The sequence below is a fragment of the Alligator sinensis genome, unplaced genomic scaffold (genome assembly GCF_000455745.1).
Source record: "Alligator sinensis unplaced genomic scaffold, ASM45574v1 scaffold157_2, whole genome shotgun sequence".
Lineage (NCBI taxonomy): Eukaryota > Metazoa > Chordata > Crocodylia > Alligatoridae > Alligator > Alligator sinensis.
In genome coordinates, this window is record NW_005842107.1 from 460,000 (window position 1) to 472,616 (window position 12,617).

General features: G+C 43.0%; 1 protein-coding gene across 1 annotated transcript in view; it reads right to left on the reverse strand.

Moving 5' to 3' along the window:
• The window catches only part of TENM1 (teneurin transmembrane protein 1), a 572,606-nt gene that overhangs the window by 181,512 nt on the left and 378,477 nt on the right, over nt 1-12,617 (reverse strand). The window contains exon 6 of the mRNA XM_025205187.1: nt 7,417-7,569. Coding sequence (XP_025060972.1) covers nt 7,417-7,569 — 153 coding nt within the window. The remainder of the gene's footprint in view (nt 1-7,416; nt 7,570-12,617) is intronic.

The window sequence follows — 12,617 nt, forward strand, 5'->3', positions numbered from 1 at the left end:
TGCTCTCTGTTGCCTCCTCTCTCAGCATATGATAAGTGTTGCCCCACCTTGAGGTAAAGCTGTATCAGGTTGCCCTGTGCCTCATCTGCATATAAATTTTTGGAGCATCCCAGGACAAGAACACCCAGTTCCAGTCATGAGTGGGGGCTGATTAGCATATGGATCCTTTGTGTGGGGGGTATCTGGAGTATACACATATTGAGCAGTGCTGAGCAGTGGGGCCAACTTGGAGGTTGGGCCCACACTAATCATATGTGCCAGGCTGAGACAGGGCACAACGGAGGGATTCTGGGTATGCAATGTTATGGCTCACCATGACTTGAAATGTTGTGCAGTGAACTATGGGGTACATCATGAGCTTTTTGGCTGTGGACTAATACCATGCATTGTTTACCTGGCACGGGATGATTGAGTTTTTTGACTAAGATCAAGCACGCACGACTAGGGACATCTGAACCCCAAGCATCTGAGCCTGGGGCTTGCATGTAGGATGCCTGCCTGGATTTTGGGGGGTATGTGAAGCCCTAGACCAATGGGTTTGGAGGGAGGACACTTGTCGGCTGATAGTGCCCCACACACTTAATGAATGAACTCTGCTCTGTCAAATTTTAGAACTTGACTTTGCCCAACTGAAGTGGGACTGATTTGGCCCTTGAAAATAAATATATATTCAATGATTTATATGAAGTGCTGCTCAAAATTGTGTTTATGAAACACCTGTGTTAAAACTTGCAGCAGTTTTAAAAAAAAAAGGTAAAATGCGTCAGTTCTGGGTGAATGGGTACTATATGCAAATTGCTACAGCCATGTTTAAATTGCAAGGTTGCTGTTTTCAAATTTGTTCCTCACTTCCACATGCTCAGGAAGATCAGGGTCTGGCAATATGGGGAGGAGAAAAGGGTAGAGCCACAATGACAGGGGAAAAGGTTGGGGGCAGGGGGAAGTAGGGAGCAAAGGGCTCCCTGATCCCCCAGATTTATTTTCCCAGCTGTAGAAATAGGAGGGGGACAAATCTGAGGCAAACCTCCAGTACCTAGATTCTACATCTGGAAATTGTGAGAAATTTATAAATTCCCCATATATAGTATCTAATTATTGCAGGGTTGTCTTAGAGATTCATAGACACTAGGGCTGGAATGGACCTTGGAAGATCATTGAGTCCAGCCCCATGCCCCAGGGGCAGAAAGTCAGCAGGGATCACAGGATCCCAGCAAGATAAACATCCAAATGTCTCTTGAAGGTATTCAAAGTAGGTGCTTGAACCACCTCCGGCAGCAGTCTATTCCAAACCTTGGAGGCTCGTACAGTAAAGAAATTCTTCCTTATGTCCAGCCTAAAACAGTCATGGAGGAGTTTGTGACAGTTCGACCTTGACATCCTTTGGGGCACTCTGGTGAACAGATACTCCCTCAGATCCTGATGAACACCCTGATAAACTTATAGGTCACCCCTGAGCCTGTGCTTTTCTAGGCTGAAGAGTCCCATAGCTGTCAGCCTCTCAACATAAGGTCTGTTTTCCTGACCTTTGATCATGCGTGTGGATCTCCTCTGCACTCTCTCAAGCTTCTCCACATCCTTTTTGAATTGCGGAGCCCAAAACTGGACACAGTACTCCAGCTGCGGCCTCACCAAGGCCGAGTACAATGGGAGAATGATGTCCTGGGATTTGCTTGAGAAGCATCTATGGATGAAAGCCAGGTTTTTGCTTGCTTTACTAGCTGCAGCATCACACTGAACGCTCATGTTCATCCTGTGGTCAATCATGACCCCTAAGACCCTTTTGTCCATAGTGCTAGCCAGCGTAGCACTGCTGAGCCTATAAGCATGCTGCAGGTTTTTCCTCCCAAGGCGGAGAACCTTGCATTTTTCGATGTTAAAAACCATCAGGTTTTCATCCACCCATTTCCTGAGCCTGTCAAGGTCTGCCTGGATCACTCTCCTGTCCTCAGGTGTGGATGCTTTACCCCAGAATTTCGTGTCATTGGAGAACTTGGCCAGTCCACTTCTGACACCAATGTCTACATCATTAATGAAGATGTTAAATAGTATAGGCCGTAGAACAGAGCCTTGAGGGACCCCACTGGTCACAGCGCACCACGATGATTGACTTCCATCAACCACCACTCTCTGGGTCTGACCATGGAGCCAATTCCCCAGCCACCGGATCATGGTGAGGCCGAGGCTGCAGTTAGCTGGTTTTGCCCAGAGGTGATCATGGGATACCAGACTGAAGGCTTTTTTAAAGTCAAGATATATGACATCAATCTCTTCTCTCTTGTCCAGGTGATAGGTCATCTGGTCGTAAAAGGAAATAAGATTGGTCAAGCAAGACATACCCGCAACAAACCTGTGCTGGCTATCCCTCAGGATGTTGCCGTCAGCCAGTCTGTTAAGAATGGCCTCTTTTATAATGTTTTCCAAGACCTTCCCCAGGATAGAGGTCAGGCTGATGGGCCTATTGTTTGCCGTATCCACTTTCTGCCATTTTTTGAAGATAGGCACCACATTGGCCTTCTTCCAATCTTCAGGCACTTCACCAGAGCAGCAGGAGTTCTTGAAGATCCGTGCCAGATGCTGAGCTATGATGCTAGCCAGCTTCCTTAGTACCCTGGGGTGTAAACTGTCAGGGCCAGCTGACTTGAAGGTATCCAGCCTCTCAAGGTGTTCCTTCATGAGGTCAGCATTGATGGAGGGTAAGGGCATGGGCCCTGTCCTGTAATGGGCATGTGCGTCCCATGGGACTGGTGAAAAACCAACGCAAAGTACCCATTTAGCAAATTGGCTTTTTCCTGGTTGTCAGTTGTTCCATCTGGTTTAAAAGGAGTCCAGTGTTGCCCTTGCTTTTCCTCCAGCTCCCCACATATCTAAAAAAGGACTTTTTATTGTCTTTGATATTTGTAGCTAGTTGGAGTTCAGTCGCAGCCTTGGCTTTCCTGGTTCGCTCCCTGCAGGTCTGGACCAGTGCACAGTATTCCTCCTTGGAGGTGGATCCAGTCCTCCATCCTTTGTAGGTCTTTCTTTTTATACGCAGGAGGTCTGCTAGTTCCCTGGAGAGCCAAGGGGGATGCTGTGCCCTTTTGCTGCCTTTCCTCCAAGATGGGATAAACTTTGCTTGCGCATCCAGGATTGTTCCCTTGAGGAGCAACCACTTGTCCTGAACTCCCCTCCCATTTGGGTCGTGGCCCTTTAGGGCCTCACTGACAAGCCTCCATAGCTTGTTGAAGTCAGCTTTCCTGAAGTTGAGGACTTCTGTATTGCTGACTGACTTGCCAGCTTTACGGCAGATGGTGAAGGTGATCAGCTCATGGTCACTGTCACCCAGCTTCCCTTTGATCATTAGGTCGCTGATTAGGTTGTCCCCCATTGCCAGTACCAGGTCGAGCAGCATTTTACCTCTCGTCAGCCCATAGACTTCTTGCATCAGATAGAGCTCATCCATGCATGAGAGAAAGCTCTGCGACTGCTCAGATTTGGCCGAGTGCTCTTCCCACGAGATGTCTGGGTAGTTGAAGTCTCCCATGACAACCATGCTCCGGGAGCGTGTGGCCTTATAAGCAGAGTTGTCTTCTATTCAAGTAAATATGGTAGTATCTTCTGAATGTTATGCTTCCCAGCTAATCGTAACAGCACAAAATGGCCATTGTACCCAGAGCTTCAGTGGGAGGTAGGTGGCTAGCTATTGATTTGGACTACTTCAGAATAGGCTCAAAAATCAAAGATGAGACACTCAGGGATCATATTGGACCAGAAATGGAAGTGCTTTTGCAGTCTGGTAGCCTCCAGAGCAAGTCTCACTTTTGAGTCTTCAGTATCTAAACATCACCCCTATCTTGCTTAGATGCCTACAAGGACAATGTGAATTAAGCCATCATGCCTGCTTCACATAAAAACAATATAGCCACTCCTATTTCAGCTCAATTTCTAAGCTAGGTACTTGACAATATACATACTAACCTATGTTTTTTTGCTGTTTCCAGAAGAACTCAGTGAAAAAAGCTTTGCAAATGGGGAGACTTGCTGCCCCAAACATATCCTGAATGGCACTGACTCACTTCAGAATATGAGCAGGTCAGGATTTCGAAAAAGGGGAGGAAGTGGGGAAGGAGGGAAATGGTGTGGCACATCCTCACATACATCACAACAATTTTTTTTCCAGTTAAAGAGAAAACAGACACTTTACTACTAATACTAGGGAGCCAGCATTGTATTATTCAGTTTAAGATCAAAACAAAAACAAATGTAACTATTGGAATGTGCACTAATTTGCTAGATTAAAAATAATACTAGGCAAAAATAATCAAAATAGTCACAAGATATTGTCTCGTTAGTTCTGTCGTCATTATAGTTAAATGTATATTCAGACCTTCTTGAGCCATTTTGGCAGTGTATCCAATACTTCACTGTCAGTCATTTTTACACTTAAGTTAATATTATCACATCTGAGTTAAAGTTTTTAGCTAGAGGTACAAAGAGTCTGCAGAGCTGTTAAACAGGCATTCCCAGGAATAACCAATAGGCAGCCACATTCCCAAAGTTTGAAGAATGGAAAATGAAGACCGCTGAAAAGGAGAGAGGGTCGTTAAACCCGGGCAGCGGAGAGAAATAAACATGAATCAGGGAGATGTTAATGAGCCATGAAGTCAATTGACTCTCTCAGCGCTGACTAAATAGAAATGCCACTGCCCCTCCCATGAAGTTGGTTGTAAAGCCTGGGTGGAGCAGGTATCAAAGGGGGTGCAACTGCAGCCCTCCTGGATCTACCCCTGCCTCAGAGTATTGTGTGCATACAAAAATCCTTTTTGTTAAATTATTCTATTTAAAATTTTATAGTTTTTCTAAACACCCTTCTTAGTACAACCGCCAAATTTCACTAACCAGCTTTAATCCTCCACCCTTCTTTGTGCACATACTGTTTTGTAATTCTAAAAGCAGAAGATGGATTCTTAATCGCAGGTCTCTTATGGTTTCAAGAATGTAAAAACCTGAACAGCAAGGTGCCAATTATCTTCACAAGAAAGTACTCATGGGTTGATTATTACTGATTCCTGTAACAATCAATCTCCTTGTGCTCCCCTGGTAAATACCAGCATCAATAAGATGTCTGGGTTTTTTAATCATGTATTAAAATGTTAACTCATAGCCACAGGTCAGCATGTTACAAAATGTCTTCTAAACTTGCTTTGCCACTTTGGAAATTTGATTTTCATTAAAAGATTAGTTAAAATATATGCTTTCAAAGGCTGTCAGGCTCTCTTGGACTGCCACATGGAGCGGGTACATGAACAGCACAAATGCCTGGCAGTTCTTATCTTTCTCTGCAACATCTCTTTAGGCTTCAAGTTTAGAGGGGAAATATCACACCTTATCCATTAGATGTGTGATGAGTTCAGAAAGACCTATGCTGTGCACTCTCTACATCCAAATGAAAGTTGCTGATGTAGGGATACATCGCTGAACAACAGGCTTCCAGGTATGCTGCCAGATAGTCCCCATGCTTTTATAAAAGAGATTGTAATGGAGACAATGGTACAAATATCTGCTGGCAGAGCTGGGGTCATACCTACTAACCAAATTAACCCTGCTGGCAAAGCCTTCAGTGCAGACCCAGCCCGGCCCAGCGGTGCAGCTGCTGTCATTTTGCGGGGGCTGGTACAGCTCTGAAAACTTTCTCTTGTTTGCAGAGCTGCATCCACACCAATGGACCCTGCCGCTTTGATGTAGATAAGGCAATAGCCACCCCAGGGTGCCTTGGGTGGCTCATGCTGCCATTTTCCACATGCATGGTAATGAGCTGTATGTGTTATCTGTTTGTAGTTGCTAATTTGGGCCTCTGGTGCATCAAACAGCCTGAAAAGGAAGGTGTCCTCATTTTAGGAAACTCCTGAGTACTAAGCAGAGAGCTTTGAGGTGCTGAAGTCTTGCTTCCCCTTGCCTTAGCACCAGCAGGTGAGATCCGGTCCCAGCATGATGGGGGAGGTGGTTGGAAGGACAGGAAATGAAGATGAGAAGTCAACCCATGGGAGAAAACTGAAAACCAAAAACACATGCATGAATCGGGCGAGATCCAAAGAGCTGTTCTCCTGTGTGTTTCCAAGCGTGCATGGAGTACTAGTGCCCCTTAGGTTGCAAACTACTTGAAATGGGCTGAGAGAGAAGGAGAGGGGAAATCAGTCCAACTCCCCTCAGTACTGAGCAGTGGATCCAGGGGATGCACCCTCCTATGAGGTGGAGCAGGACCCCCAGTCCTCCATGCACTGGAGCTCCTGCGGAGCAGCAAAGCACGGGGCGGATTGGGTTTTACCTACCCCGGTGAGGCCCTAGAGACATGCACACGCACGCAGTCCCCAACATCTAACACGATTTGTAACTCTGTAATTTAGCTTGTCCTTTGATGTAGTGAACCCTTTCCATAAATCCCCTGTTAGAAGCCAAATGCTTCAGAAAAGCTTTTGTTAAATCTGAAGTATATTGATAAAGTGATTTAATATAGTTGAGAATAAGCTGTCTAAGGTTCCTTGGCCCTTTCCCATATTGCATCAGGGCACAAATACAGTTGTGTCTACAGTATTTACTGTAACTCACCATCAATCCATTCTAAGGGAAAAAAATAATAAAAAACAACAACACTGTTGCCTTCTTTTATATATTTTTATTGCTCATTTTTCTTATATGATCTCTTTCCACTTGTGCTACTTTGATTTGTAAGGCTCCTGTCCTGGGGTGTAATATTCTTTCAGTTAGGGTTGCTGCAGCAATGTCTCGTCTCATCACATATTGAGGAGACAGTGATACTTTGTGCACACAAAGACTGCTTGTTGCTTCCCCAGAAAGACAGACAATTTTTGTTGAATCATTTCAGGGCTCTCAGAATTATTTTAACTATTTTCCTCCTAGTCTTTTCCTCACTTCAAATGCTCTTTCCCCCCAGCTAGTTTTCTTGATTTTTCTCTTTTCTGATCCTTGTTTTTTTCCTGTCCTATGACTATCATGAAAAGGGGGTTTTCTCTACCACCAAGAGGCCAAGAGAGTAGCAGGACTTCTGTCTTTCCATATTTTTACAGTGGACGCCATGTTGCTCTTTATTTTGCCTAAGATTGTTCCAAGTTTCCCAAAGCTGGTTCTAATCACTGGTTGTTTTTTTTTCAAAAGGATAGCAATTATTTTGTTACTTGAGCACCACTCTCTTTATGACCTGAGACCATCCACTGATTTCAGTGGGGAGTTGTGCTAAAAAAAGAAAAATAAAGAAAAAAAAAATCAATGACACAACACAGCCCCTTGACACTTGCTTTCAAATTACACTGAAGAGATACAACCTAGATTAAAAAATTGCCAAACTGTGCCAAATATGCAATCTGAACTGTATTAAGGTTTCAATATTGTCAGCCTCCCTCATTCCTACAAATTCACACATACCTTTTTTTTCTGTTTTATCAGACACCTTTCCTCCGATTGGTGAGTAAGTAGTATCCATGGATTCGGTCACTCTGTTCCCTTTGCTGACTCCATTTTCATACAACTGCCCTTCAACAGGCTGCAGTTGCCAGGTTAAGCCAAACAAATGTACTGCTGCAAAAAATGAAGACCGATTAATGGATTCCTAATCTACAACACTTTTAATTAAACTAAAAAAGAATGTTGTGTCACCATTTTCTGCAAAAGTCAGGAATTACTTGCTTCTGTTTAGAATAAATCAGAATTCCAAGTGCTCTAATAAGCAATTTATAATAGTACCTTAAAACTAAATGTTTAATTAGTTTTCACACTTTCTTTTGGAGACTGGCCAAAGCAGGCTGATGAATTTCTCCAGCAGTTAATGGAAATGCTTGCAATTCAAAGGATAATGGCTGTATGAATAAGGTAATGCCTTGGCAGATTCTAATGCCACACCAATGCTAAGCCACAAGTTTCAACTGACAAATTGCTCACAGCTGTGCTGAATTAATACACTACCACAAAGTTAAGTCATTCACCTATTCCTACCTAATACTGAGCAAAACTCAGCCTACTGTGTTCCCAGGTCAATTCTGACCAGATGCTGCCAGACTATCGAAGTGGAGGGGCACGGACCCAAGCTTTGAGCTCAAGGGAGATCAGGAACTGCTCCCCTCCCACTTTCCAAGGGGTGCATGGCATCCCAAAGTGATTATGAAGATGAGGCACAGCCACGGCAGGCTGCAACCAAGCTGTAGTAGGAAACAAGCTGAATCCCATAAAGGGTGTAGTTAGCAGCCATGTTTCCTCTGCACCACAATAGTTTCAGTGCTGGCTCAGCTCGAGGATGTATGCAAATGGCAGTGCTCAGTTCCCTGATGTGATAGATATAACAGGCAATAAAGGAAATGCTCTTAACATTTTTTAGGCCCTACTGGAAGACTACGCAAGTTAGGCTTCAGCCTTGAAATAACTGAAGATGATGCAACAGAAACAAGGTCTTTGTGTAGATAGACATTACATCCTACCACACCAGAAGTATAACATGATGAAATACAGGGAAGGACTGTAAAGTCTGCTGAAAGCTCAAATAACAATCATTACATGAACATGGAATAGTCCAGTCAACAAATCTATAGAGACATCGTGTAGTTACTAGGAACACTTCAAATCTTTGCATCAGATCTCAGTGTTCATACATACACAGCAAACATGATGTTCCATGTTCTCATTTAATTACCTGACAAGGCAAGAAAACATTCATAGGCTAGATTTAATCTGCAGGTCAACCCAGAAGCGCATTCATTTTTCATTTAGGTTAGTGAAAATTGGTACAGGTCTACTGAAGGCAACAAAGTTAATGCAGATTTACACTGATGTTAACAGAGACTAGAATCTGGCTTTCTTATCTCAAAATATGCAACTATTATACATACGTCTAAAATAATTTCTGGTTTACAGACTAATGAATTGGAAAACCGGTACAATTTATGAATACTGTGTGGGGTTGGAATGCTCAATGTTATCTTTAGCAAGCTGCCAATACAATTTGGGATGTACAGTCTTTTACCTTCCTTGCCCTATCCTTCCCTTCCTTGTTGCCTTTTCATCTTTGTGCCGGTCTTACCCTCCATAGTGCAAGAAGACAGAACTGACAACAGAGGTTTGATGAGACTGACTGTACCACTGAAATATAATTGCTCTATATGATAAATGAGCTCCTACCAAGGAGAACTGGTTTCAAATGGGGAGCTTGCCTTGCTAATAACATCACTTGGCAGGGGGCTGATTACCTGGTAGGAGGCTGATCACAGAGACACCTGGCAAACGGACCAAAAAAGTCATAGGGGAGCAGAATTCAGGCTCTGGTTATGTTCAGCAGCAGGGGATGGTGCAGAGGAACAAAGCTGCATGTACTAGGAGCCTGTTGAGGTAGGGGTTGACCCTAAGGGATTTAAGAGGAAGCTGGAGCTAGAGAGAGGTCCTGCATTTTTTACTTGTAAGCTCAGTAATGGTACGATCAGACTCTGTGTAAAGGCTCTGATGGCTGTTTCCTCACATCTACCAGGTGCCTCCTGCAGAATGAAAAACCCACTTCCTGTCAGTGGGTGCTAGTGGTAGTAAAACCACTAATCACTAATAAGCCTGATGACTTCCTTCTGTGTTACCATCACCATAGGCTATAAGGTGCAAGTCACAAGGTAATGTATGCTGGATGTGCAACGTATCCTTTTTCCTTCCATGTTTCTTTTTTTTACATGGAATACCTTAAGCATTCTGTCAGCCATTGTCACCAATTCCCCAAGCTCGCTTGCTTTCTCTTCCCTTCGGGCTGGAGAAGTGCTGCTGTTTTTGTAGCTCATGCCAGAACTTGGCAAGCTAGCAGAACTGTTTGTATATATGTTTGACAGTCTGTTTCCTTCCTGAAAAACAGCAACTGCATAATAGAGATGATCGCGGTTGCCAGGCTTGGACTCATGTATTGTAGCCTGTGGGAGATTACATGTAATACCACTAGACAGGCTTCATGTGAAAGGCTGGATATTTGAACAACAAAGTGTATTGCTGAGAAAATAAGTTCTCCTTGAATTAAACTGAGTGATGTCTATCGTTACAGAAAGATTGTTATCTTGCAAACTTAAAATAAATCCAATTTTCATTACATTAACCAAGAAGTTGGTAAGTGTGTGAACTACCGCTCTTTGACAAATTACCTTCAAATCTAGGTATTACTTGTGTAATAACCAGATTACATGCAGCACTGAAAGCCATTAATTCTGGGAGAAGTATTTCTCAGAAGTTTACTACAGGAAGTAATACATGTCTATTTAACAGATGCAGTGCTTTACCTCACCTCACCCTTTTCATTAATATTCTTCTTTTCTCTTGGTTAAAAATGTAAATTCTACAAAAACCTCTTTGCTCCTCTAGAATCACAGTGCAAAATGCCTGATAAAACTGCACTGCATGCAAGATTATAGATAGAGATATCTTTATCAATTGGGATTGAGTGCTGTTTGCTTATAAATCTCTTCTGAATATCTTGAGCGCACAAAGCTTCATGCAGTAGGCATGTGCTCAATTTTACTAAACACTGGAAAAGATGTTACTGGTTTGAAGCCCTGACCTCTCATTGCCAGCATAATACTGGCTACCTCTCTTCCTCTTTATACATTCTCACTGCTGTTAGTACGAGTACCTTTTTTGCAAATGGGAACAGCCAGCCTCACTTTCTTCCGTCTACTCGATATTGTAGCCTGTCACAAATCTCACCCAGAAACATCTCTTTTCTCAATTTTTCGGAGCCCCATTCTTCCATCCTTATAGCATTATTACTTAACTCCATAACTGTTTTATCTTCGGGCTACGTTCCTTCTCCAGGGGGCTTACACATAGCTCCTGCAGAGGTGATTTCGAAACAAGCAAACACATTTGCCTCCATACCGCGTTTGCCTTCTATACGGTATTTCGGGCTACAGTAGACATGACGTTCTACTGTACAAACTGCAGCTATACCATTTAATAGATTACGAGGCCCAGTTTCTCTCATACTGAACTTTGAGATTCAAGTGCAAAAGGGGAAATGCAATGTATTGCACTAATATGACAGACGGTTAATTAAAGACTGGTCCAGATGCTAAGCTCCAGTTTCCAGTCAATGGAGCTGAGGATAGTATAAGCTGTGGTAAAGATGCATGAAAGCTTCTTCTGCACTCCTTCCCTCCAGGGCAAGCCAGGCCTACTCAGATGGTAAGTCTATGCCGCACAAGAAACTATCTTATTGGCCAGCTTGACTAGCAAGCCGTCGTCACTAGAGTAACTTGGAGATTTCCATAACCTGATTTACTCCCCCTCTGTTGTCTAAATTGGCTATTTTGGCTGAAAAATTGTTTTATTGCTCAGGTATAAAGTAGGACACTGGTTCCAAAGTCTGGCCCACCCCCATCCCCCTGCCAGCTTACCATGTCCATGGCACCAAGGAGTGGGCAGCTATTCTGGCTCTCTGCCACGTATGGAATTTCCTCTGTCAGTAGGAATCCTTGAGCGCTCTGTAAGGCAGCTTTCTAGTTGTTTTGCACCACTGAGATAACTCAAACCATCTGAAGCCACGGCTCTGGCTTTTCATCTAATGAGTAAACAATTGGCCTGCTCTATTTTGTTCAACTTTTCATTAAAACACTGACATTCTAGATAAAGTAACTTGTATCTTATACATTTGCAGCAAACTCAGGTAAGGAGTTAGGAAGAGACCAGCATTTTTTTCCCCAGATTTCATTTTGTAAACTGGATTAACCCACCATCTGCTACAAAGCCAATGATCTAATTTAATTTATTCTTATCTACCTTCTGTGTAAGCACAGCTTGTCAACTTGTGTGCTGAAAGGTTGGCAGTATATGAAATGTGCGGTTTGGCTCAAATGCAAAATAGGCTCTCAGTTGTAGAGAGATGACAAAAAAGTCTTGTGCAATGAGCACTTATCCAACCTTATGATTGCCTTTAGGGGACAAAAATCCCACAAATGTGAAGTCTCTCTAATTAACTGACCAATTGCCTTTCATGTTGCTTACTGTGCTACCTGTATTTGTTTTGGGAAATCTTAAACATCCTCTGCTAAGTCTAAGAATTACAGTCACTTTGATGTAACAGGCATTATCAACTGATCATTGCTTCCACACCTGGTCAGATACTCTCCAGATACCAGAAAAAGGATTTAGTTTCCTCAACTACAAGCTGGCCCTGCTTATAAAGTTGGATGTAATCCATGCCATAAAGTGATGATGTGCATCAGTTTTCAGTTGAAGATTAAAAATAAATGACCCGATTTTCATTTATACCAAGATCCCTTTATACTGTTTTGGCAGTATACGGAAGAAGTAAGGGGACTGTAAATGTAATTTATGCTGTGTAATGAGAATTAGGATCAGAGTTTCACTGTGGAGTACTATTTTGTAGGAGGGGCGCTCGTCTTTCCTTAAACTCATCCTGTCTTCTAAATAACATGCTAATGCTATTGTGCTTTGACCAAGCTGTGAGACTGTTACTACAAGGATCAATACTGCTTCATGAGTCCTACATTTTTAATTTGGATGTGATTTATCATGATGAAGCAAGAGATGTGATATCTGGCCAGGTAATTTCATGAAATGAAGATTTGTGCCATATGGTGACTATGTCCCTCTTG